Genomic DNA, 25,011 nt, shown 5'->3' on the forward strand with positions numbered 1-25,011 from the left:
AGGCGTGTGTGCTCCTAGGAGGGAGAGCACTGGCTGAGACCTTTGTTTTTGAGGGACTTTAAAGGCTGGGAGTTTAGGGGAGGTCTTAGGGGTAGATCTCAGTAAAATAGTCATCAGTTTTAGGCTGATGCGCAAAAATGAGATTTATTTCCCTAACTTCATTTGTCCTTGGGTGTGGTTGACAAATGGCATTAATTGGATTTCTGCTATCTCTTTGAGTGGGTTGATTTAAGCTATTTACCCCCTCTGGTGGGGGAGGAGAAGTGCAAATTATTTACTCCTAAGTGTCCTAGGTTACAGAAGACAGGATTTTGCAGTGTACTAGGTGGCTATAAACTGCTTGGCAGTTTAACTATCTGTCTCAGTTTCCCTATTCCATTTGTCCTGGCACACTAACCTGCCTCATCAGGAGGTGTCCAGCAGGCAGCTGGATAAACAAGTCTGGACTTTGGGGAGAGGTCAGTGATGTACCCCTGGTGGCTGTAGCCTTGTGTTTGGATGAGATCACAAAGGATAAAAAGTGAGAGAAAAAGGGAGTGAGGGTGGTGCCCTGAGAAACCTTCGAATTGCACTGGTCCCAGACATTACCGAGTAAAAATGCCATTGTGTAATATCAGTGTTGCAAAGCTAAATGCATGGAATTGTTTCACTTGTTGAAATGAATAAATTAGTCAAAACACAATTCCCTGTCTTCAAGGAGCTCACAGCCAGGTATCACAATCCAAAGTCACACACATGAAGCAATTAACAAATAGTTCAAAACAGTGTTATTATCAAATGCTAAATTGCATGGAATAAGTTCACTCATGCTTTAAGCATTTGAAAAAATGGTTGCTGAATATAAGCTGGGAAGGCATCAGGGAGGAAATGAGGCTGGAGCCCCCTTGAAGGAGGAAGCTATGAAGAGAAGCCTGGCTCTGCCCCCATCAGCTGCATGACTTCAGGCCAGATATTGAATGTCTTTGGGCCTCAGTGTGCCCATTTGCCAAAAGAAGGTCCTGGTCAACATGATCTATAGTGGCTCCTAGCCGATCTGTTATTCTCTGGTTCTGTGTCTTGAAAGAGTTGAGTTTGAATGAGGGCAGGATAGGAGAAAAGTGTTAGGGCCAGTTAGGTCACCAGTGACAACATCAAGCAGCACAAATGGGCACCGCGTCCAGATGTAAGAGGATATGGCCCCTGTTTGGGCCCCTGTTTGAGCCCCTGTCATCTCCTGCCAAACAGTGGGCCAGGGCATGAGTCCAGGCAGGAAGTAATGCAGGCCCCAGCACACGGCCGTGGAAATGCAAGGGAAAGGCCAGATAGGAGGAATATTGCTCTGGAAGAAATGGCAAATTGTGGTGACAAATAGGCTGTGTTGCATATGGAAGGCATCTTTGGCCTGATATCCGCCTGACTCCAGGTTGTTTAATCAAGTGGTTTTTGACTAAGTTGGGTTCTGGGCCCAAGATTCTCATCCTTTTTTTGAACCGCCCTCTGGATTCTACCCAGACCCACAGTATCAGAGACAGGGATGCTTCCTTGGCTACCCATGCTTGCTCTAGAGGCCACCTTTGCCCCAACTTAGGTATCAGTTGTTCATCCACAAGCAAACTTGACTGAGCCAATACTTGTCACTTGGGATACAGGAAAAAAGGGGTGAGAAGGGCATCCCTGGCTCAGTGGATAGGATGAGCAGGGGCATGAAGTTGCTGTGGGCAGGTTTTCTGTGGATGATGGAGGCCACATCAGCATTTTGGGGTATCCAGGTATATGCTGGAAGAAACTCAGATAACAGATATATTGAGATAATAGTTACAGACTATAATATTTACTTATTTTAAGTGTCCAAGTCAATGATTTGCAGTACGTTCACAGAGTTGTGTGATTATTACCATAATCCTATCACTCCCCTCCTGAAGATTCTTCATACCCAATTGCAGTCACTCCCCAGTCCCACCTCCAGCGCTAGGGAAACACTCATACTTTCCAGTCATGGATTTGCCTTTTCTGTATATTTCACATGCGTGGACTTATACAATACGGGGTCTCTTGAGCCTAGATCCTTTCATTTAGCATGTTTTAGAGGTTTATCCATGTTGTTACATATGCCAATAGTTTATTTTTTAAATTTCCAAATAGAAATAAAATCGTATGGCTACATTATATTTTGCTCACAAATTCAGTAGATGATGGACATTAACAGAGGGCCTTAGGTGCCATATCAGAGTCCAGTTGAAAGCTCCAATAGTTTTGGACTACAGTGAGATTGGCATGCAGCATTATCAATCTTACTCCACAAATACAGATGATCAAGAAATGTCTTCAACTTTATTTTCTTTTAGTCAAATTATCTCAGATTCTGAGCTTCCCACCCCACTGGTAGGTGAGGGTTTCATTCTCAGTGAGTAGTTCTTTCCACCCTGAGTGTGCAAAGCTCCCGGAGGTCCCACTCAGAGCAGAGCTACTATATTGTCCGTAGCCCCTGACCCTCTGAGGCTGGCCGCCTCCAGGTGCCCTGGGTGTGCATAAAGTTCTGGAGGTGACAGCGGCTTTGGGTAGTGACTTTGCATTCCACATTCTTATTGGGACTTGATATTTTATCTTTTTAAGTTTTTGCCAATCTGATAAGCAAACTGTGGTGTTCTGTTGTCGTTTTAATAGGAGAAGATAATTACTGAAGAGAATACAGGAGGCAATATGTCAAATGCCCAGAAGTGGAGGCAGATACTGCTCATGAATGGAGACTCGTAGGATATTGGCTTTCAGACGAGCAGGAGTACACCAAGGGGCCTGAGCTAGTACAGACCTTATGTGAAAGAAACTGGGTCCTGAATAGGACATTGGGCATCTGTGGGGTAGTAGACCAAGAATGCTATAACTTCCCTTTCTAAAAGAATCTTGGAAGTGGTGTGCCTAGGGACACAGCATAGCTCAAAGCCTGGTGGGGGAAGCAGGATACAAGAAAGAATGTGAAGGGGACACGTGGCCCCTTGGGTTCAGTTACCCCAGTCTTGCTCTGTTCCTCACCCTCCACCTTAAGCCTCCCATGTAGCTCAGTTGGTTGGTGCGTTGTCCCTATACACCAAAGTTGCAGATTTGATATCTGGTCAGGGCACATAGAAGAATCAACTGATGAATGCATAAATAAGTGGAATAACAAATGGATGTTTCTCTCTCTCTCTTAAATTAATCAATGATAATAATAATAATAAAAGACTTCCTCTGTGACTTCTAGTTACCCTTGAGATGAAATTCCAAGTTCTCCACCAGACCTTCCCTCCCCTTAGTCTCATTCGTGCCACCTGAAGCTTTTTATGACTCTTCTGTCACACAGGCTTCATGACTCACTGGCACCAGGCCACTTTTCCCCATGACAGAGGCTTTGCACTTGCTGTTCCCAGGCCTGGCTGCACTGCCCCTCTCTGTGCCCAGCAGACACACACTTCTGGCTACCTTCTTTAATCCATCCATTCCCTCTCAGCTTGGAGGGTCTTCCCTGACATTCCTCTCTATATCAGGTACATTTCCTCTCTTGGCACCCTGTAATTTTCACTCACAGCAGTTAGCACAATTGTAATTATTTAGTTATTTTAATAACCATTTGTTTAATTTCTGTTTCTCTCACTAGATTATAAGCTTCATGTTGTTGTGTTCCCAGTGGCTAATGGAATGCCTGGCATAAAGTTGATGTTCAGTAAATATGTTTTTGTTGATGAATGAACAAGGTGTAACTACAAAGCAATGAGACTGATGCCAAGTGTTGTAAACAAATAACAGTGTTTGTCCCTCCCGGCTGGGAGTGCCATTCCACTCTCATCTTGATTTACCAAATCTACTTTTTCTTCAGTGTGCCCCATCCTAATTGCCACTTGCTTGGAAAGCATTTATACTGCCTCTAGCCTGCTCTGATTGCTTATCTTTTCAACCCTTTCTAGCACCCGCTGGCAGAAGAATGAAATAGGGAAGGAAATGAATATAAGACTTTGTGATGGCCTTTTCCCAAACAACAGGGAGTTATTTCCTTTCTCTCAATTTCTCTCTGCTCTTTCTCTGTGAATATACAGCAGTATTCCCTCTAATTTGCTTTGATCACTCCCTTAGGAGCTGTCATGGATCAATTAGATCAGTAGAATTTTATGACTCGAGGTCACCCAGTATGATTCCTCATTTTACAGATGAGAAAACTGAGGCCCAGAGAGGTTAATGGTTGAAACAATTACCTCTATTGGGTCTTATAATACCAATCAGTGTCATTTCCTAAGATAAATGTTCTCAATATCCCAGCTCCACAGGAGTATAAATCCTCATTCTGTCTGTTTAAAGCCCTACTGGTGGTGACCGTCTCAGTGCCAAGGTGAGCTCCAAAAGGTGGGCTTCTGGTTCTTGCTCCCACACAGCAGCACTGCATTAGTCTTCTATGGGTCAAGCACTCTGGCTGGGATTAGGCCCCCAGCCTAAATTGGGGCCACAGACTTCATCTGTGCATTGAGAGTGCATCCCCACGTTCCTGCTGAGACCTTGTATAGCATGACTGAAATATGGTCCATGAGACCTGCTGTGTTTTAACAATTACAGAACAGCAAAATAAACCCGTCCTTTCCTCAAAAGTCATGCAGGGTCAACTGGGAGAAAATGATTTCAAAGCTGCCATGGAAAGGGAGAGAGGTCTAAAAATTTGAAAAAAAAAATAAAAAGCAACTGGTAGCTATTTCTTCTCCTTAATGTATTGCTTTCTGGTTGCAACAACAAACAAACAAACAAACAAACAAACAGGCAAGCAGAATGCAAGTTTAGCAAACACATTGAAATAGAACATAACACACAGTCTTAAGGAATGAAAAGTGGTTCCTTGACATCTAGAGAGTCAGTGAGAAATTAAGCAAAGACCAGGTGAGGTTTGGCAGTGTGCAAAGATCCCAGATGGAGCTCACCAAGGACTCCATCCAGGCTGGGGAGCGAACTGGCCACCTGAAAGTGTGGGGAGGGGCCAGAGAAGAAGAGCCCTGGATAGAGTGCAGCTCAGGTGCCTCCGTGGCAGGAGTGGCTGCAAGGACACTTTATGGGCCTGGGTGTTCAGGGCCAGCTCCCCATGTGCCTCTGCACCATGCCTGGTCTTAGGATAACTAGTGCATGTTTGAAGACAGCCTTGCCTCTGTCTTCTTCATCCTACAGGGGGTTAATTTTGTGCAAGAAGCTACTGTAGTATATTTCCCATGCACACATAATTGGCTTTTAGCTCTTTTAATGAAGACTACTAGTTTGTATACAGGGTCTGGCACAAGTAAAACCCCTTTTTATTACAAAATCTTTTATTACAAAATCATAAGCATTTAATGCTGTAACATAATATCACACTCAAGCATACCATATGACATTTTGGGTGAAGTTGTTCAAATTGCTGTCCATCTCATGCAAGACATTCATGTACCCTACCAACCACACTCAAGCAAGCCTTACTTTTGCCAGATCCTGTATTCCAATAATATAATAAGCAATTAGCCCAATATTTAAAGAAATAGGTACTATTTGGTTTCTTTTATCACCACTGCTGAATAGCCAAGGATCTTAACCTATTTTCTCTTTTTATTTTAGGAAGTTGAGTTTCTTCTGTCCCTTATTTTCTTGTTTAGCAAACACATTGAAATTTCCTGGGAATACCTCCAATTCTTGAGATTAGGGTCCTGAGAGCCCCCAGCTGCTTCCTTTCCCTGCACAGGAAGAAAGAATGACCCAGCAACTCTTCTTTGGCCCCTGGCCCAGAGAGTCTCAGTTAAAGAAGCCAGGCCCTCCTGAACCCCTCCCTGTCCATATTGCCTGTTACTGAAATAAGTGTTTCGGAGAATTTCTTTGGCCATTCAAAGCATTTCTTTCTATCTCTTCTCTTCCCCATCTCCTCTTAGGGCCACGAGACCATGGATGAATTGCATGATGTCTTTTTGTCTGTAAACTGAGGATAATAGTATCTAGTTCTATTGAGAACTATTGGGAAGATTGAGAGGTATCACTTAACAAATGCATTGTTTCTCCTCTTCTTCCAATCTCCTGGGCTGCTAAAAATGAGAGCTCTCTTTTCCAACACAAAGCCTGATCATCTCCCCCCTTAAAAGAAGCTTTCCTTAATCCCTAAGTAACACATTCTTTTCCATCACATCTTTGCTTGAAATTTGCACAAAATGAAGCTTAATTTCCTCCATTAAGGATCTCTCTTAGCAGCCCTTCCTCTTACCAGTTTTATAGTCTATCTAGTTCTTTCAAAGAGTTGATGTTATAAAACAAAAGTTTATAAGAATCTAAGTTCGTTGAGAAATTCTGAAAAGCTTTATATTCATATCCCTTTCAGATATAATAAAGGAGCTTCACCACAATAAATTAACTATGTTGGGAAATTAGGATTTTCTAAGTGGGGCTGTCCTGCTGTTGTACCCCCAATACACAGAGTAGCTGCTGAGAGTGGAGACTGTGGCTCAGAAGAATGTCCTTGACTTCACATGAGGTTAAAGCTTCAGGTTGTCCCCATGGGTGTGACAAGCCAGTCACAGCATGAGAGTTGTGTGTTAGATGAAGAGAGGCTTTCTAGAGGAAAGTTTGTTATATTTGGGGACAGGCTGCAGGGAAGTATTCTGAAGTCCCACTCATAGGAAATTTTTAAAAGCAGGTTAGGATTAGATGTGTTCATTTCTCTAGTCGAACAGGTAGACTGGTGAGCTTCTAAGTCCTGCCTCCAGTGCCAGGCTTCTCCTCTGCTCTGCCTCTCCTTGTCTTCTCACTCTCTATTTTCTGTTTTTACATGCGTGTGCCTGTGGACTGCTTGGTACAGTGGGAAGAAGTCAGTGGCTATGATGAAAACCTGAACACCATCCGTACCTACCAGGTGTGCAACGTCTTTGAGCCCAATCAGAACAACTGGCTGCTCACCACCTTCATCAACCGGCGGGGGGCCCATCGCATCTACACAGAAATGCGTTTCACTGTGAGAGACTGCAGCAGCCTCCCCAACGTCCCAGGCTCCTGCAAAGAGACCTTCAACTTGTATTACTATGAGACTGACTCTGTCATTGCCACCAAGAAGTCAGCCTTCTGGTCTGAGGCCCCCTACCTCAAAGTAGACACCATTGCTGCAGATGAGAGCTTCTCCCAAGTGGACTTCGGGGGAAGGTTGATGAAGGTCAACACAGAAGTCAGGAGCTTTGGGCCTCTTACTCGGAATGGTTTTTACCTCGCTTTTCAGGATTATGGAGCCTGTATGTCTCTCCTTTCTGTCCGTGTCTTCTTCAAAAAGTGTCCCAGCATTGTGCAAAATTTTGCAGTGTTCCCAGAGACCATGACAGGGGCAGAGAGCACGTCTTTGGTGATTGCTCGGGGCACATGCATCCCCAACGCAGAGGAAGTGGATGTACCTATCAAACTCTACTGCAATGGGGATGGTGAGTGGATGGTGCCCATTGGACGCTGCACCTGCAAGCCTGGCTATGAGGCTGAGAACAGCGTGGCCTGCAAGGGTAAGCTCTGGGACCCCATGAAACCTCTGCTTCCTGCCCACCTGGGGCAGGGCCAAGTCTGCAGTGTTTCCCACCTCCAGCTCTGGATCATACAGGAACAGAAGAGCCCAGTGGCTCTTATATTATATAGCTCTGGGGAACCTTTATTCTCCATGCTAGGCCTGATGACTTTTCAGCTGTGCCCAAGCAGAATGTCCATATTCATGGTGGGGGAAGAGATGGGAAGAATTCTAAATGATGGATAATAACGTAACCACTTAGTTATATCTAGTTTTGGGACATTGACATATTCTCTTTCTCTGTCTTTTTGCACATACCCTCACCCCTGCATCCTGTTCAGCTCCATGCTCTGAGGCATAGAGGATTTGGGATTTGGGTTGTCACGGATAGTTCACTCAAGGGTGCTTGTGATGTGACTGAATTTGGAAAATATTTTAGTTCATTTCAGTCCAGCTCCCACAGCACTCAACTTGGTACTGAACCCATGTAGCTCATTAACTCAAAGCCATTTGGCTTGGCTGCCTTCCTCCAGGGGCTCAATGCCAGGCTCTGGGGCCAGGATGGGGCCTAGCTTTGGTGTGTCCTGAAAGGAGTTGAAGCTATTGGAATGGGGGTGAGATGCTATCATGAGCTGTAATACCTTTGCTTCTGAATGATACAGAGTGATGCAGATTTTGCAGCTGGGGTCAGGGTACTGTGTGCTCACCTAGGCTTTGCTCAGCCCACAGGAGCACAGGTCCAATATGTGGTAGTCAGTGTGCTGATATGGCTCTAACTCAGTCTCCTTGGGAGTGAATGTAAGAGGCTGGAGGGGACACAGCTCATCCGTTGCCTAAGTGCATGGAAGCTGAACACGGGGGACAGGGTAGGGGAAAAGAAAACTGCTTTCCTGTTTTAAGTTTTATTTGTGGCCTTCAAATTGTCAGCCTCTTTCAACAGTAAGGCTTCCTATGTGGACCTCAGCAATGACCACCTTGACCCTAACCCATCACTCAGGTGGTCCCAGTCCTTTGGGGACAATGTGGAGGTGGGGGGTTATATTAGCTCCTCTTTCTTCAACATGAACCTATTGCCAGCTGTCCTCCCTGTCATCATCCTCACCCCTTGTGAGCACCTAACTGTTCCCTGCATGTCTCCTTCCTCACTTATTTTGCTCCCCAAACACCTCAGGGCACAGAAAGGATTGCTAATGCCCACCAGCTCTGAGATCCTTTGGACTCAGCTAATTGGCTGGGCTGGGGCCTCACACAGCCTTTCTGAGGCCTGCTGAGACAAGAGAGCTGCGCCTTTGTGTCTTTATTGGATTTCTTGGTTAGGGTGCCCATAATGGATAGTGTGGAAACAGAGGGGAGAGAGTGCTGGATCAGGCGATGAATCAATGCAGACAGTTTTAAAACCAGCCAGGCCTGGTCCCATAGTACTCCTCTTTGTCCCATTGGTTGGAGGAGGGGCAGGAGACGCCCTCTTTGGCATTTGGCAGGGTCTGAGTGGCGACCCAGGCACCAGGCTGAGTTTTTAAAGGGGCACGTACAGCAGCTGCCAGGCATGCTTGCACGAGCATGGGTGATTTCTTCAGGCTTCAGAGGGCAGCCATGCCATACTTGCTGGCTGGGCCCTCTTGTTTATTCTCATTATTTCCTGAGCAGAACGGCAGGAACCTGAGCAAGCATTGATTGGTTCTGATTTAATTGGGACTCTGGGAACAGGCTCATTTCTTTGGGCTAATTGGAACTTTTCTCTTTTGGGGGGTTCTGCTGTCTGTGCTACTTGCCAGTCACCTCCTGTGATTGTCCTGGGAGGGCCTGTGGGGACAGATATTGAAATCCAAGTGGTTTCTTTCCATTCTCCCTCTTCAGCCCCAACCTGCTCTGGACTTTTAGGGGCCATTTCTAATCTAAAGCTATTGTGAACCTGGCTTGAATTTACAAACTGCTTCTCAGAGCAAACTCATTGGAGTGTGGAGGAAATGGGATCCCAGGATACCATCCCTTTGTCATTTCAGAGGCACACACGGTCACATTATGGTGGCATTTCTGAGAGTGGAGAGTGGCAATCAGGTGGCATCCTGGGTCCTGCTGCCCAGCAGCCTGGCTGAGCTCAATGCCCTAGATGAGCAGAGAAACCCCCTTCTTTCCTGTCTCAAGAATCTTAACCTGATCTTTCAAATTATTTGCCTTTGGCTTTGCTGGTAGCCCAGCCTTGATGACTGAGCCAGACCTTGCTTCCCAGGGCTCAGAGCAGGAGATGAGGGGGCAATGAGCATAGATGGTTATCTTGGGAGAGCTCTGCATCCTTTGGTTTGGGATGGCCGGTAGGTGTGGATGGATTTGTGCCTGGGGCCATGGGGTACATGGGACACCTTCAAGGGAAGGTACCCACCCATTTGGGGTGCTCAAACTGTCACCTGGGCACTGTGGCCATTCATGGCAGTTCTGGGCTGTTACAGCCAATCCTCATGAGGCCAGGAGCATAGAACATAGTGAATGCCTGGGAATTGTGAGTGAGAAACAATGGACCTCCATTAGCTGTTCTGGAGGAGGAAGAAGGAAGGCAAGTTACTCTCTCCCAACACAGTCTGAGAAGTGGTGCCCTGAGCCAGACGAACAAAGCCCGGATGATTCTATGATTCACAGTCATGTGGATCTGATAAATTTCCCTTTCTGGATATTTGAATCTGGGCCTTTGCATGGGTTGAATCAACAAAATGGTAGAAAGAATATCCTTTACATTATTTTTCTGGCACAACAGACTTTCATGATGGGGAAGAACCTTCCTCCCCTGACTTTCAGTTTGCATCTGCTAAACTCTCTCCTGTCAAAGTCATGGCGACCAGTCACTTGTTGTGCAGAAGCACCTGGAGACCAATTAGGCAGCCCAGCCAGTAAAGAGCGGTCCTGGCCTAGAGCTGTTTCTGCTGTGAGGAGGGAGGATGGGAACAGGATTGGGGGACAAGAGAAGGAAGCTGTGGGGAGAGGTTGCGTAATAGGATGTGTGGCAAGTGGCTCACACATTTTCTCAAGGGCTCCGTGGCCCAAAGCTTGTTCCCGACTTGTGCTTTCTGCACACACAGGTTGAGCCCATCAGGCAGAAGCACAGCAGCCAGCTGACCCTGCCAGTGACTCTGACCCCATCAGGCATTTGTCTCTATGAAATTGTTAATTACTAGGAAAATGGCCCATCTGTCTCTACTTCAAGTTTTATACTCATGGCGGTGGACTAATGAGAAATCATGACTTCATCTTTACCCTCCCCCATACCTTCCCTGCTCAGATTGATGGCTAAGTCAGTTCTCTGTGTAGGTCCCTGTACCCTAGATGTCTCTGGGCCAGGGAGGCCAAGATTTGGAGCTCTACAAACTCTATGTGCTGTGGAGCCTAAACTATTGCAAGTTGAAGTTGGTCTCTGGGAGGACAGAAGGGCTGAGATAGACAGTTGCTAGGGGAAATCTGGCATTAGCAGGCCCCTTACCTGTCTGTTAGGAATTTGGGGGCTACAGTGTCCCATATGGGTATCCACAGGGGGGCCCCAGGTCCTGGGACAGCCCCTAGCAGCCAGGTCCTACTGGAGTAGTGTATCCATTGGGGCTTGGATCTGCTTCTGCCCCTGAGTGCTCCCTGAGAGCATGGCTTTCCCTTCCAGGCACAGAGGTCTCTGGAGCTTCCAGAAGTTGCTGCCTCATTAACCTTCCTCTCTATCCACTGTCAGGAGTCAGAAAATGACAATGTTCTACATAACCCACCGTGCCATTCTCCCTTGTTCCTGCCCCTGACGGTGTCCAGGCCAACCCTGGCTCACCGCTGACCCGTGGTGCCTAGGCCGTCATTCTTGGTGCTGTCTCTTGCAGGGTGGGTACAGGTAGATGAAAAGGGGGAGGGTATGTGTCTAGGTAGAAGAGAGGAGCTGGAGAGGAGCTGGTTTTAGTCCTGGCTCTGCTGTGAACTTCTGGGTAGATTTTAGGTAAGTCCTTTACTATTGTCAGCTCTGTCTTCTCTGCTTACTTCTCAGGGTATGTGCAAATCAAGTTGGATAATAGATATGAGAATGCTCTGTAAGCCAGGCAATACCATGTATTGCCAGGTGTCATAGCCCTTAAGTCCTAAAGCACACCATCTGGCTCTGGTTATTGAGGGATAAGATTCTGGAATAACTTTGGCATGCGATATTCCTACCCAGAGACACAGGTGAGCAGGAGTCCTGAACCCAAGTCATTACCTACCTGCACCTATGCAGCTCCAGCTGCCTGACTGCCAAGCAGTGGCCAGTGGAATCAGCACAGAGATGTGATCTACTGTCTCTTAGCAGGTCAGTGGGTCATTTAACACACGTTGAAAGGTATGGCTCATGAGTCCTGCTTTAAGGCAGGTGGTCTAAGCAAGTGGTCTTTGTGCTCTGGAAGTCTGAGTGGGGGAAAGAAGACTCCCCAAGCTCAAGAGAGAACTGATGGTCTTCTGGAAGCAGTGATTCTTGATCCAGGGTGGATATGAGAAACCACAAGACAGGTTTTATAAATTGACATCTCAGGTACTCCTTCTGAGACTGTAATGGGTGGGTCTGGTTGGGGCCCAGGCAGAGTGTAAGCTCCAGACCAGGACCATCTATGTAGCTGGAGTTGAGAAGAAGGGGATTCCAGAGGAGGTCACTGTAGGTATCCTTGGGCTTATGGAATTAGTAGAAACCCCTGAGGACCTGAGCACCTGAGGGGACATAGAAGGAGTCTGGGAGAAGAGAATGCAAGCGCAAGCTGGAGGCTTGGTGGACTGAGCACCAGGATGATAGGAAGGAGATATTCAGTGCCTCACCACATTTGAGTAGGGGCTGGGGGCTGTGGGACGGCTGTGTAGGACCCTGCTGAGGGCAGATGAGATAATCATGACACCTCAGCTTCTGGGAAGCCTGAGAAGGGCTCCGGGCAGAGCAGACAGGGACAGAAAGCAGAGAATGGGCTGTCAGAAAAGAGCAGCCTTGCCTGTAGCTGGTCAGCACCAGCTGTTTGCTCAGGACTGTCCTCTGAACAGCAAGGGTGAACCTCTGTGCTCAAGGGCACATCAAACCTGCAGAGTTCCCATGCCCTGCTCACAGCCTGCCAGTCAGAGTTGGGACTGAGGATTGAGGTTCTGTATCCGGGAAGCCACATGGATTTCCCAGGGGATCTCAGGTCAGCTAAGACCAATTCAACTCTGGATGTTGGCAGGGCCTTGAAAACTCCTGAAGAACCGAGCAGCTCCTAGTTCACCTGTCTCCTCATTTTGTGTCTCTCACTGCTGTGTATCTGCCAAAGCCCTGAGCTGGGCCTGAATCTTCTCGGTCCCAGTCACGCTCACTGCCTTGTACAGCCCTCCAATGGCACTCTTCAGGTGAGACACCTCCCTGTCTTCTCCTCAGAGGTCTCTCCTCCTGCTTCTGCAGCTTTGTCTTCACTCCTGTCCTCTCTCCAAATGGGGACTTTTTTCCTTGGTAATTTTCCACCTACGTGTAAATTCTTTCATGCCCGGAAACCCAAGGGACATTTTGCACCTTTCAACAGTTTCGGTGCCTTTGTCACCTTGAGCAGCTGAGATGAGCCAATTTATAAGCCTGGGGGAGTTGAGACGAAAACTCTGCAGGATTCGAAGGTAGAGAAAAATGTGCCTAATTTAGCTCTTCTTGGAAAAAAAAAGTTTCTGGAGCCTATTTTCATCTCCCTTAGGGTTGTTGGTCCCAGCTTTGGGTCTCCACCTGCCTCCTTATCCTGGATGTTGAAAGAGAAGGTGGAGCCCTGTGGGAGTGGGAAGTGTGTGTGTGTGTGTGTGTGTGTGTGTGTGTGGCGGCCCCTGTGCTGACAGTTGCATTCAAAGACACTGAGAATGCTTCCTGCTCTCTCTGGCCCATCAGAAGTTGACTAGTGAGTGAGAGGAAGGCCACAGCCCAGACAGCCTCCTCTCAAACCCCAGGGGATCAGCTCTGCTCAGGGCCCAGGGAGGCCAAGGTCATTAGCACTGCAGCCCTGTAAGATGAGCTTCATAATAGGATTTCTCAACGGGCTACTTCATTTGCAATCCTCTAGAGCCTCCTCTGCTCCCCATGGTGGCCCTGCCCAGCTCTCTCCAGAGAGGAATCCTATGTAATTGGCTGGATGTAATGGGCTGTGACAGTGGCAGGAGCCACAGCAAACAGAGCTGGAGGGATGCCCCTATGCCACACTGACTCCTGCATACAGGGCCTGGGGACTCAGTCTCAGGCTTTGGTGGAGGCAGAGGGTGTCAAGGGGGCAGAAGGAAGGCAGATCTCGGCACTGCCCTTTCTGCCTTTGAAAGATAGTGTGGAAGCACTCAAATGCCATTGGTGTTGACCAAACAATCATGATGGTCCCAGGACATTGGTGGAGTTACTGAGAGTGATTTGACAATGTTCTGTGCATGAGAGCTGCCCTGGGTGGAAGTCCATAACTTAATAAGGTGTGTTATCAAAGATGACAATGAAGGCAGTATCTGGTCATTACTGAGGCTGTGTGGGTAGCAAAAACCGGGTTAGCCGCCTAGTTAGGGCCCTGGTACCACCGCTTACTGCACGATCATTGGCCAATGAAGGACTATAGTCTGCAGCTAAGCTGGGGTGAGAGTGTGGGGGATGCTGAGAGACCATCTATTCTGACTACTTCATTATCCATAGAGATAATGCTAGCAAGCATCCCTGGGCAGCCATCTAGAGAGCCCCAGCTAGTTGATGTCACAGCCAGGATTAGAACCCAGGTCTGGGGAGGCCACCATCTTGCTCTACTTCTGAGACTGGATGTTGTTGAAATTAACTGTCCTTAGAGGCACAACATGTATTCTCAGAACTATCAAACTTCTCTCAGCTGTTCTCTATGAATACTCTCTGTTGTGTCTCTGTAGCCCCTTGTTTTTCTTGGGTTCCAGGCACTCCCCGGAGTCATGCTCTGTGGTTGTGTGTCTCTGCACTGTGCAGCACAGAACTCGCATTGACTGTTATCATCTTCCTTTGAACCTCTCCAGGAGAAATACTCTCTCCAGGTGCTCTGACATGTTATCCTGTCTATGAGCCACCCAGAGGGTGCACAATGTCTCAGTGGGTGACCCTAAGCTCCCTGAGAAGAATGAGGTAAGCCTTCTGTAAGGCTTTATGCTTACAGAAAAGGACAGAGGGAAGGTGTCCAGGCTACAGACTGGAGGCCTGATTGTGGCTCTCTAATCTGCATGGAGGACCAGCGTGGGCCCTTAGGGCTGAATCCCAGCTCAGGCAGGGCTGTGGTCACATGTGCCCCTTTGCTTTCTTGTTCCTGTCACTCTCTGGGGCTGGACAGTTTCTGTCTGCAGAATTTGAGCACAAACATCTATCTGCCCAGACTTCCTCTCCTGGAGGGTGATCCACCAACCACTTCGGGGTTTGAAGCACAGAAATGAAAAGTTACACTGAACTGGAGCCTGTATGGAGTGGGCCTGGGGAGCTCTGAGGGTCTGAGTGCTGTTTCAACTGCTTGTGGCCATTGACAAGCTGTGTTGACTGTACCTAGGGCTCTTGGGCCTCAGTTCTCCCTCGAGGCAGTGGGGCAAAGAAGACCTGGAAGAGTCCACCCAGGACTTTTGCAAATGGAGAAGAGAAGCCTCCCAAACTTGGGCAGATAGCCAGGAACAAACCTTATCTTGCCAACAGGGCTTGGACAGGAACATTGAGAAAGGAGCAGTCTTGGCTTTTCCCTTGGGGAGGGGTCTTTGCCTGTAGATGTCCTGTCTGTACTCTCCTTGCTAGCTGAGCTAAGAGCCTAATTGAGTATCAGTTACCTGGGAAGGCAACTGAGCCCTCCCCTTTTGTTTTGAGGGCCAAGCACTATGGTGGAGCAGGAAAATCCTAGGCAGATGGAGCTTAGTACAGAGGAGTATGTCTGGGTCTGCTGTAGGAGCTAACCCATATGACAGAGGGCATCCTGCCTGGGTGCCTACCCAACTTGCTGCAGGGTGAGTGTGTGCGTTGCAGGTATGCTGGACTCACCCTCCAGTGTGAGTATGCGTGTGTGTGCCTGTGCTTGTGCATTCTCCATGTGTTAGGGAGGTCAAGAGGAAACCAGCTCAGCCATATCAGGTCCTAGAGAAGCTGTTGAGGGGAAGGAGGCACTGTGGGGAGCCTCAGGAGGCCTCTTGGAATCAAGGACAGAAATGCAGAGCCAGGGAGGACCAAGCCCAGCTCTGTTAAGGGTTTCCATTGAGAATAGGCCCCAGTTTAGAGGAAGGGCTGGACAAGGACACAGGCACTTTGGTTGCTGACTTGTTCCTGGCCTTTATCTGGAATGACCCCCCAACCCTATGGGCACACATTTCTGGGAAGACCTAGAGCTACCTGGTCTCTAGATATGACCCTTGGGGGCCTGCTCGATCATGTCCTGGCAGGCCTGGGCAGTTCTGGCCTCCAGTTCTCCAGGGTTCCACTTGTCAGTTCACATACATAAGTAGCCCCTATTCTCATTCTTTCTTCAGGTCCTCACTGGGCACCTACTAATGCCAGGCCCTCTATACTATGTGCTCAGATTGAACATTTCTACTTCTAAGAATTTGTTACTTTCTCATAGAAAGTGCTTGCAATGTCCAGAGGACAAGGGGACCACGGTGGCTCTGCTGCCCTGGACAACCCAAGGAGGACGGCTTCTCCCAGCTAGATGAGACCTCCAAGGTCAGTGAGTCCAGCCCACTGGATGACACTGACTTTGCTTTCCCACAGCTTTTAGACACCTCCAGTGATGGCACACTCAGACCTTGAGGTGGCTCTACTTCCTAGTATTGAAATGAATCCAGGGCCCACTGCTTTAGTCCCCAAGGTGGAACTTTCATGCAAATCTCCCTTATCCCAAGCTACCTTTTGTTGTTATCATTTTAAAAATGTTTTGAGCAGGTAATACATATGAAAAGTAAGTTTTCCTTCCACTGTGGTCCTCCCCAGGGTCCCTCACTGTTACAGTTTCTGATAGTTGCTTGCGGAGAAGGTCCATGCATTTGCACACCCAGAATATAAACACATGTAGGGGCAAAATGCACAGAGTTTTCACCTACTTCCCCCAGCCCCTTTCTTACTTAATAATGAAGGCTTACAGTAGTATGGTTTTATCACACAGAAATCTGCCTCATTCTTTCCAGTGATTGTGTAGTATTCCACTGGATGGATGAACCTTTATTTGATTGGTCTTTCATTGATATATATTTAGGTTGCTTCCTGCTTTTTATTTCTAAACAATGTTTCATCAAACATCCTTTTGCATTCATCTTTGTGCTTAAGTGTGAGCATATGTGTGAGACAAATTTATTAATTTATTCAATGAATATGTGTTCAAGGTTTGCTATGTGCCAAGCACTTTTCTAACAGCTGAGGATGAATAAATTTTTAGAAGTAAAATTGCTGAATCAGAGCATATAAATGTTTAATTTAGATATATATTCCCCAAACAGTCCTCCAAAAGAGGCATTTTCTACCAATTTTTGCTCCCACCAACAAGGTAAGAGTTCTTATTTCCTATACCTTTGCCAAGATAATAAAATATCGATCATTTTTATCTTTGTCAATTGGATAGATGAAAACCGGCATCCCACTGTGGGTTCAATTTGCCTTTGTCTTCCTATGAGGACCATTTAAACATGGCAGAGTTCCATGGCAGAGTGGCCCGGCTCAGGAGTTGAGACGCAAGCTTTCCTGTATAATGCATCATTAGGTCAGGTGATTTGCGTGTTGCAGACAGTTTGGAGTTTGCTCACTGCATAGCATAGTCCACCCTTCACTTACTTCTCTCCAATTCCCTCCTGCCCTGCATCCCACCATGTACATGTTCTTTACCCATTGTGTCATAGGGCATTTGGTATGTATATGCCATGCACCTATTTTGGCATTTTTCAGACTGTGGTAGGTAAAAGGTCCACAGGTAGGACAGGACAAGAGCAGGTGCTGGTGCTGAAAATCCATGCTATTCTCACGGTTCATCAAGCAAGCTGGCCCAGACTGGTTTGGTGGGAAACACAGCGGACTTACTCATCCTTTCTTCTCTGCCCTGGGGCCTGTCCAGGGCTCCCTGCTCTGCCCTGTGCATCTCTCAGCTCTCACTCTTTGGCTCGGTCTCTCCACCCCACATCTATCCCTTTAATTCTCCCAGTTCACCTCTGGGGCCTTGGGCCTCAGCTGACCCGGTGACTCCCCATCAGCCATCCCTTCCTGTCACCAGACCTTAAGCCTCACCTGCTCCAGTCTCCTCTCCATTTCTTTTGCACCTACCTACTCTCACCAGACCTGCCTGCATCATTGTCAGCCCCATCCTTGACTAGGTGCCTATGCCCCAGACTAGAGCATATCCTTCCCACAGCTTGCTGAAGCCCCAGGTCCTGCTTCTGCCAGTGAGCATTGTCTTAGCCCTGGGTTGCTGCCCACTGCCTCTATCTCTTTTTGTATTTTGTCTTCCAACTCTGCACCAGTTCTCTATCTGGGACTATGAACTGCCTACCTCTCTTAGTTGCCTTACTCTCCTTGTCCCCTCTTCCCTGCTCCTCTTCTCTCATCTCCCCTCCTTGCCCTTTCTTTCTTCCCTCCATTCCTTCCTACTTTCCATTAGAGTAAACATATTCAGGTTAGGGAGTGTGTCAACTTAAAGAAAAATAACAAATGGTAAATTAAAAATCTGGCATGTAGATATGGCAAATAAGCAAGGAAGATAACATGCAAATGACTGATGTTTGGAAAGGATGCTGACTTGCCCTGTTTCCCTGGGCTAAGGGAGCAGCTTATACACTCTTCAAGGTAGCCCCATGTTCCTTGTAAGATCATGTGGATGGTTATAATTTGGGTATGGAACAAACTTTCCTGGACTGGCTCCCAGCTTGTGTGAAATCGCTAATCTAGCATGGCTACCATTTATAGAGCACTCATTACATCCCAGAGGCTCTGCCAAGTTCTTTTCTTGCATTCTCTCTAAAATTCTCATGATAGTCCTATGAGGTACACATGATTATCATCTTTATTTTTTTAGTTGAAGATACTGAGGAACATAGAAGCTAAGTAACATTGCCAAGGTCATACAACATAGGACCCTGAGGTCCAGCTGACAACCACTGTTCTCTACTCCTCCCCTGCACCTGGAGAAGAGCAAGATTTAGTTAGCAGCACATTTGTGATCTGTGATGGGAGCTGAGGCTTCAGTGTCCCATTTGGGTTGAGATGTAAACTTTCACTAGGTTATTCAAAGAAAAGCCATCAAACTTTGATCTGCATTTCTCATTGGCTAGGGCCACAGTAGCCACAAAGTTCATGGAGTGACCATGGTCACTGGCAAGAATGAATTGAAGGTGCAGCTGAACCACCCCCACCTCCGCCTCTACTGTCAGCCCAACTTTCAGTCTTCTGTCCTGAGCTCCTCACAGGCAGGGTCTGCATCCCAAATGCCTACTCTGTGCCATCTGTTAAATGAGAACAAAACAAAACACATTGAAAACAAAATTCATGGAAGCAGGATGTGAGCTGAGGAGGAAGAAAAGCTTTGCATTACAATGTGTAATCCACCCCCAAAACATCCCAGTAGCATTGAGTAGTATAAACTCCAAAGAAACCGGTCAGGAACCAGGTGTGAGTTCGCTGACGAGGTGTGTGCTTGCAGAGGTGATGATGGCAGGACCAGATGGAGGAAGTAACCAGTGATGGCAGAGGCCTTGTCTGTCTGTTGTCCAATATAGTGACACATTGTGCACACACACAGAACAAAATCAACAGAACGGTTGCAAGCCCATACGTCACGAAACCCTTTCACTAAAAGTTGTGATAATGTCTCAGTTTGACAGAGGACATAAGGTCAGTGCAACGTGTGTATTTCAAGTGGAAAATAACAATCTGCTCTTTGCACAAGATGGATAGAGCTTCTCATTGAAATTGTATGGAATATGCACAAACTCTGCCAAATCACGAACTTGGCAAAATTTTGCCTGTTCTGGGAATTAGGCGATTTGAGGGTTTCTATTTGGTTTCTGAGTCTGTCACACACATGGCTACATTCATGCAAATGTGGAGACCCTTGTCACTTGGGACTTTTCTTCCCTCACTAGTTCTGTTTGTCTTCCCCTCCACATCTTTGGCCACATTTGTCTCTCCTGCTTTCCTCCATTTATTCTTTTTCTAACAAATTTTTAATTTTATTTTGTTGTTGGTTGTTCTATTACAGTTTTCCCATGCCACCCCCACCCAGCCCACCCTCTTGCCCACAGTCAATCCCCTCTCTGTTATCCACATCCACGAGTCATTCATACATGTTCTTTGACAGGTCCCTGCCCCTTCCTTCCACCATTCCCCCTCTTGTCGGTCTTCTCTCTGGACTTGCTTTGAAAAGAGAAAAAAGAAACAGAAATCATATCCCACTAGTAGGATTTTAATGAATGGATAGCTATTTCCATTCATTGTTTTTATTTTTTTCCATAGGAAACTGTTTTGATGCAAAGTGCAATACAGAAAGAATTCTTTCATGTAGCATAAAATACAGGAAATCAATTGCAAATATTACAGAAGTGATTTTTGTCATCAAAATTAATATATAATCACATGTGTTGATAAGGTCATTCATTAAAAAAACAATAGCTTATTTTTAAAAAGTATCTTTGTAGAATGCTCTGCTTTTTGTGCTCTTTTCTTTATTTTTCTAGAGCATTCTTTGCTTGTTCAACCCATTCTTGATTATTCTTGACTTATGAAAATTCTTCCAACCTTTCTGTTTTTCTAACATCTTTTAAATCTTTCCACTCAGCTACCAGTCAAGAACCAGAGACCAAAGCTGTTCATTGTTGAATTTAATATGCCCATTTAGAGTGACCGATTCAGCCTTTCAGGTTGCCAATGCCCTTCCCGTTTTGTGGGGATCTCTGCGCAACTGCGCTGCACACTTTCCTAAGAATTTCCTCTAATAAAAACTCAGCTATTTGGGAGAGTGTTTCATCTCTGGGGATTGGCCTTTCCACTCCCCTTTCCTCTGAACCTGGTCAAGGTGCGCTTACTGCCTCTGCCTGGCCCATCTGGAGAGCCTGAATGGGAACTAACAGTGCCAAGGAACAATGGATCCCCTCCACTCTGAGGACTTTCTGAAGCCCTGGGGGCAGTGGGTCTGTTGCCCAGAGAACTGATGGCATCAGCACACAAGCCAGCTGGCCATCCATACACCCACTTCTTATGACCCAGGAGGAGGAGGAGGCAGAGGTGGTTGCCCCTGGACACCCCAGGGGATGATGGCCTCTATCCTCTTCCTACCCTGGCTTCCCAGAGATGCCAGGCCTCTCCAGGCACCTCCCCCCACCGCCCCACTGTCCTTTCCTGCCTGTAGCTGTGTGCTGGCCCTTCCTTCTGGACCACAATGGGCTCTGTAGACAGACATTGTATGTTGTTTGCCAACACGGGGGCCCGGGTACACAGAGGGGGTGAGGGAGAAGCCATCTGCTCTCTCCTTTCACACAGACCTTTGCTTTCTCCCTTTCACTCTCCCCCTCGTTCTCTGTCTTTGAACATGCATACAAAAATAAAGAAAAAAAGCAGTTGCTAATTAGAGCAGGAGAATGAGGGTGAGCCTGGGAGAGGGATACAGCAGAGAGGCCTGCTCTTGTGTAAATCAGGCAGCTTTTAAGAGCCAGGGAGGGAAGGACAAGGGCGTCCTGCAGGGGCTTGGAAGGAATATTTTGACAAAATAAGCAACAAAGCTTCCTTTTCAAAATGGGAAACAGGGGCTTTGTCTTAATGTTCCATGACAGAAGGGGAGGAAACCAGAAATGACAGAGGTTCATGTACGTTCCCACTGCTGGCGTCCACTTACCCTACCTCTTCTTATCTTTTTTGCTCTCTCAATAGCCCAGTAGACAACAGTGTCTGTTTTAGGGACATTGGAATGCATCCTTTTACTGGTAATTTTCATTCTGCCTGATGGAGAGTGGGACATCTTTGGCTTCTCTTCCCAGGCAGGGCTGACAGGGAGAGGAAAGCTTCCCCACGTAGGAACAACTGAGTCATCAGGAAGCCCCAGCCTGGAAAATATCCTCTGACGGAGCAAGACTTTTTTTCAGGGCATTGTTTTCTCACTCAATCCTACTCTTGGTTCAGCTGGCAATCTCTTTTGCTAACCCCGTGTCACTGCGTTTTCTGGGAGCCATCCTAATGCACGGTGCCGCAGTATGTGTGGCTGGGGACACAGCAGCTGGTGTTAGGATGGGACTCTGCTCAGACCCCGTACTTGGCAAACCCACTTCACATTCACAGAAGGTTCCAGATACCACTGCAGCCAGGGCTTGAGGGCACCCACCCAGCAGTTCTGCCATGGCTTAGGATGGAGCAGAAGCGGCACTGTTCGTGCAGCCGGGCCCACTCTGAGGGCCTGGAGCCACCCAGGTGGGCCCACTGAAGAGCCATCAGTCATAGTAAGGGAAGGTTACCTGGTGACACAGTCTCTTGAGAGATGCAGTCTCTCCAGGCCTAAGGTGAATGGACTGATGTCGCGGCTTCATGAAGATTTTGGTGTAAGTGCCCTGTGTGTTGACAAAATGAGGAGATTTTCTGATTTCTTGTGGATGTAAACAAATGAAGATGAGAACAGTGGTCCATATTGGTACTACCTAGTCCTGGGGGAAGAAAGGAAAAGGAAGGAGAATCTGGAAGGAAAAGATTATAATTATTTTATTCTCTCCCATGGGTAGATGTTTAAGGTGATAGCTACCCATGAGAAGAGAGCATGACCCCACCGGAATCTACTGGGAAAATACCCTGATTCTGAGATGAGGTCTCAAAAGGAGCTTTTGGGGAGTCCACACCAGTGGCCCAGTCTCTAGCACATAGGTGTCAGCTCTTGGTATTGTCAGTATTTTTAATGTTAGCCATTCTAATTGGTGTCTCCTAGAATCTCATGGTGGTTTTAATTTGTATTTCTCTAGTGAGTAATGATGTTGAATATCTTTTATGTGCTTATTGGCCATCTGTTTATACTCTCTGGTGAAGTGTTTATTCAACATTTTTACCCAGGTTTTAATTAGGCTGTTCTCTTATCACTGAGTATTGAGATTTCTATATATATTCAGGCTATGAGTCTTTTTGTTGACTATATGATTTGCAAATATTTTCTTCCAGTCTGTAACTTGACCCTTTTTTCTCTTAACAATGTCTTTCACAAAGCAAACATTTTAAATTTTGACTGAATCTAATTTATCCATTAATTTTTTAATTAAAAACTGCATATTTTAGAGCAGTTTTAGGTTCACAGCAAAATTAAGAGGAAGGTACAGAGATTTTCCATTTACCCATCACCAACATCCTCCACCAGAGCAATACATTTGTTATAACTGATGTACCCATATTGATGCATCGTTATCACCCAAAGTCCATAGTTTACATTAGGGTTCACTCTTGATGTTGTACATTCTGTGGATTTGGACAAATGTTTAGCGATATGTATCCACCATCACAGCATCATACGTAATATTTGCACTGCCCTAAAAAATTCCCTGTGTTCTGTCTACTTCTTAATCTTTCCTACCCCTCTACCCCTGGCCACCACTGTTCTTTTTACTGTCTCCATAATTTTGCCTTTTCCAGAATGTCCAACAGTTACAACTATGTAGCATGTGTTGTAACCTTTTCAGACTGGCATCTTTCACTTTGTAATATGTATTTAAGGCTTCTCCATGTCTTTTCATGGCTTGACAGCTAATTTCTTTGTAGAGCCAAATTATACTCCATTGTTTGGAGAATTTATCCTTTTTAAAAAAAATTTATCCAGATTATGAATACTTCTGGTGTCATGTCTGGCAATTCTGTGGCTAATTGTAGGTTACAAAAGTCTTCTCCTAATGTTACCTTCTAAAAGTTCTGTCGATTTATGTTTTACTACATTTAGGTCTGTGATCCACTTTGAGTTAGCTTTTGTTGAAAGTATGAGGTTCAGGTTGAAGTTCGCTGTATTATGATTTTGCCCATGATATACAGCTGTCCCAGCACCAGTGAGTTGCAAGGATGACTGCACCTCCTGTGTGCGAACCTTTACTTGAATATTACCTTCTCGGTGGCCCCTACCTCGACCACCCTCCTCACAGTGGCTGCCACCCTCTATAGTCCTCCCGTTTCCTCCACCTGGATTTATTTTTCTCCATAGCCCTTATCATCTCTATCTTAATGCACAATTTACTTATGTGCACTTTTGGTCACTCCTCACCAGAATGTAGGCTCTGTGAGGACAGGGATACTGGAGTGCGTGTGTGCTGAGGGGTCTGCTTGTTAACTGATGTGTCCTGAGTGAATGATTGGCGCTGGAGCGTGACTCTTCCCCTGGGATCCGGCTGCAGCTGCAGAAGGTCCCAAGCAGGCAGCCGCCATCAGGTCGGAAGTGAGGGGTCCTGAGCTGGTGGCCTCCTTGCCTCACGTGGTCATCAGGCAAAACAGGTTTGTCAAAGTGAACACTGCACTCCCTGGCTGTTCATTCACACACCCGCCCACCTTATTGTTTGAGACTCCTAAGAACTTAAGCAATTAAACTGTTTTCCCTCTCAGTCTTAAAGTATTCATTTCTTGAAATTTAAACTTAATCCCTTTTTCACCCTTATACCCCTTGAAAGATAGAAAGTGCTCTAATGCCTTGGGAAAATTATCTTAAATTCGAATCAGCCCTCAATCCCGGGTGTTTGAAGCAGACTCTGAAGTGAGGTAGTTGACGAGGCAGAAGGGCACTGGAGGAGGTGACGTCGGCTAGAATGGAGGCTTTCAGCTGGCTGATAAGGCTTCAGTTCCAGCGATGAGGCTTAGCTCATCAAGTGGGAGGCCCCAGGAATCCGAGAGGCAAACGGTGCAAAGATATGGAGAGACCAGAAGAAAAGAGGGCAGATTAAATAAACTGGGGTGCGGGGTTTAGTGGATTCTGTCCCCTGCAATGGGACCGCTCTTCATTCTGTCCCTACTCCGAGTTCCGGCATCACTCTGCCCTGGGTCTCTGGAGTGGTCTGTGGAGCGAGTGGAGGATGTTGTCTCTCTGGGGTGTCCTTTGGAATTTCTGCCTGGGAGGGGCTTGGGCAACAGTGTGTTTGGCTGGATGGGGAGGGGGCTGGCTGGGCACTTGAAGGCTGCTTTTGCACAGCAATCACACTGCTCTTAAAATGATTGTTAATTTGAAGTTCAGGGGCACGGATGGGCATAGGATGGGAGGGCTGTCCTGTGTCTGTCAGGGCCTGGCTGGTGAGGGCTGGTGGCATGCACCTTCAGAAAGAGCTGGCCCTTCCCCTTCCTTGCTGCCCCAGGCACTGGCCCCCTAGATGCCACTCCACCTTCAGTTCCAAGGGCACCCTGCGGGTCCGGTGGATCCTGGCATTCTGCCCTCAGCTCAGCTAGCCATGCTCTTTGATGATCTCTCAACTGCTAAGGCTCCTGGCTTGTTTGGAATCTGGTCACATACTGTGTTCTCAGGAAACCAAACCCACATTGTCTCCTATTTCTGTCTTGTTTCCACCACTGGATGGACCAAGTCAGCTAATTTTCCCTTTTGATAAATTTGCTTCAGTTCAGTAGG

At 46.8% G+C, this 25,011-nt stretch overlaps 1 protein-coding gene across 1 annotated transcript in view; it reads left to right on the forward strand.

Annotated features, from left to right (window-relative positions):
- Positions 1 to 25,011, forward strand: part of EPHB1 (EPH receptor B1) — a 417,172-nt gene that overhangs the window by 147,372 nt on the left and 244,789 nt on the right. Inside the window, exon 3 of the mRNA XM_045857296.1 lies at positions 6,800 to 7,481. Within this exon, the coding sequence (XP_045713252.1) occupies positions 6,800 to 7,481 (682 nt within the window). The remainder of the gene's footprint in view (positions 1 to 6,799; positions 7,482 to 25,011) is intronic.

The sequence above is a fragment of the Phyllostomus hastatus genome, unplaced genomic scaffold (assembly GCF_019186645.2).
Source record: "Phyllostomus hastatus isolate PE091 unplaced genomic scaffold, TTU_PhHast_1.1 phas_scaffold_129, whole genome shotgun sequence".
Lineage (NCBI taxonomy): Eukaryota > Metazoa > Chordata > Mammalia > Chiroptera > Phyllostomidae > Phyllostomus > Phyllostomus hastatus.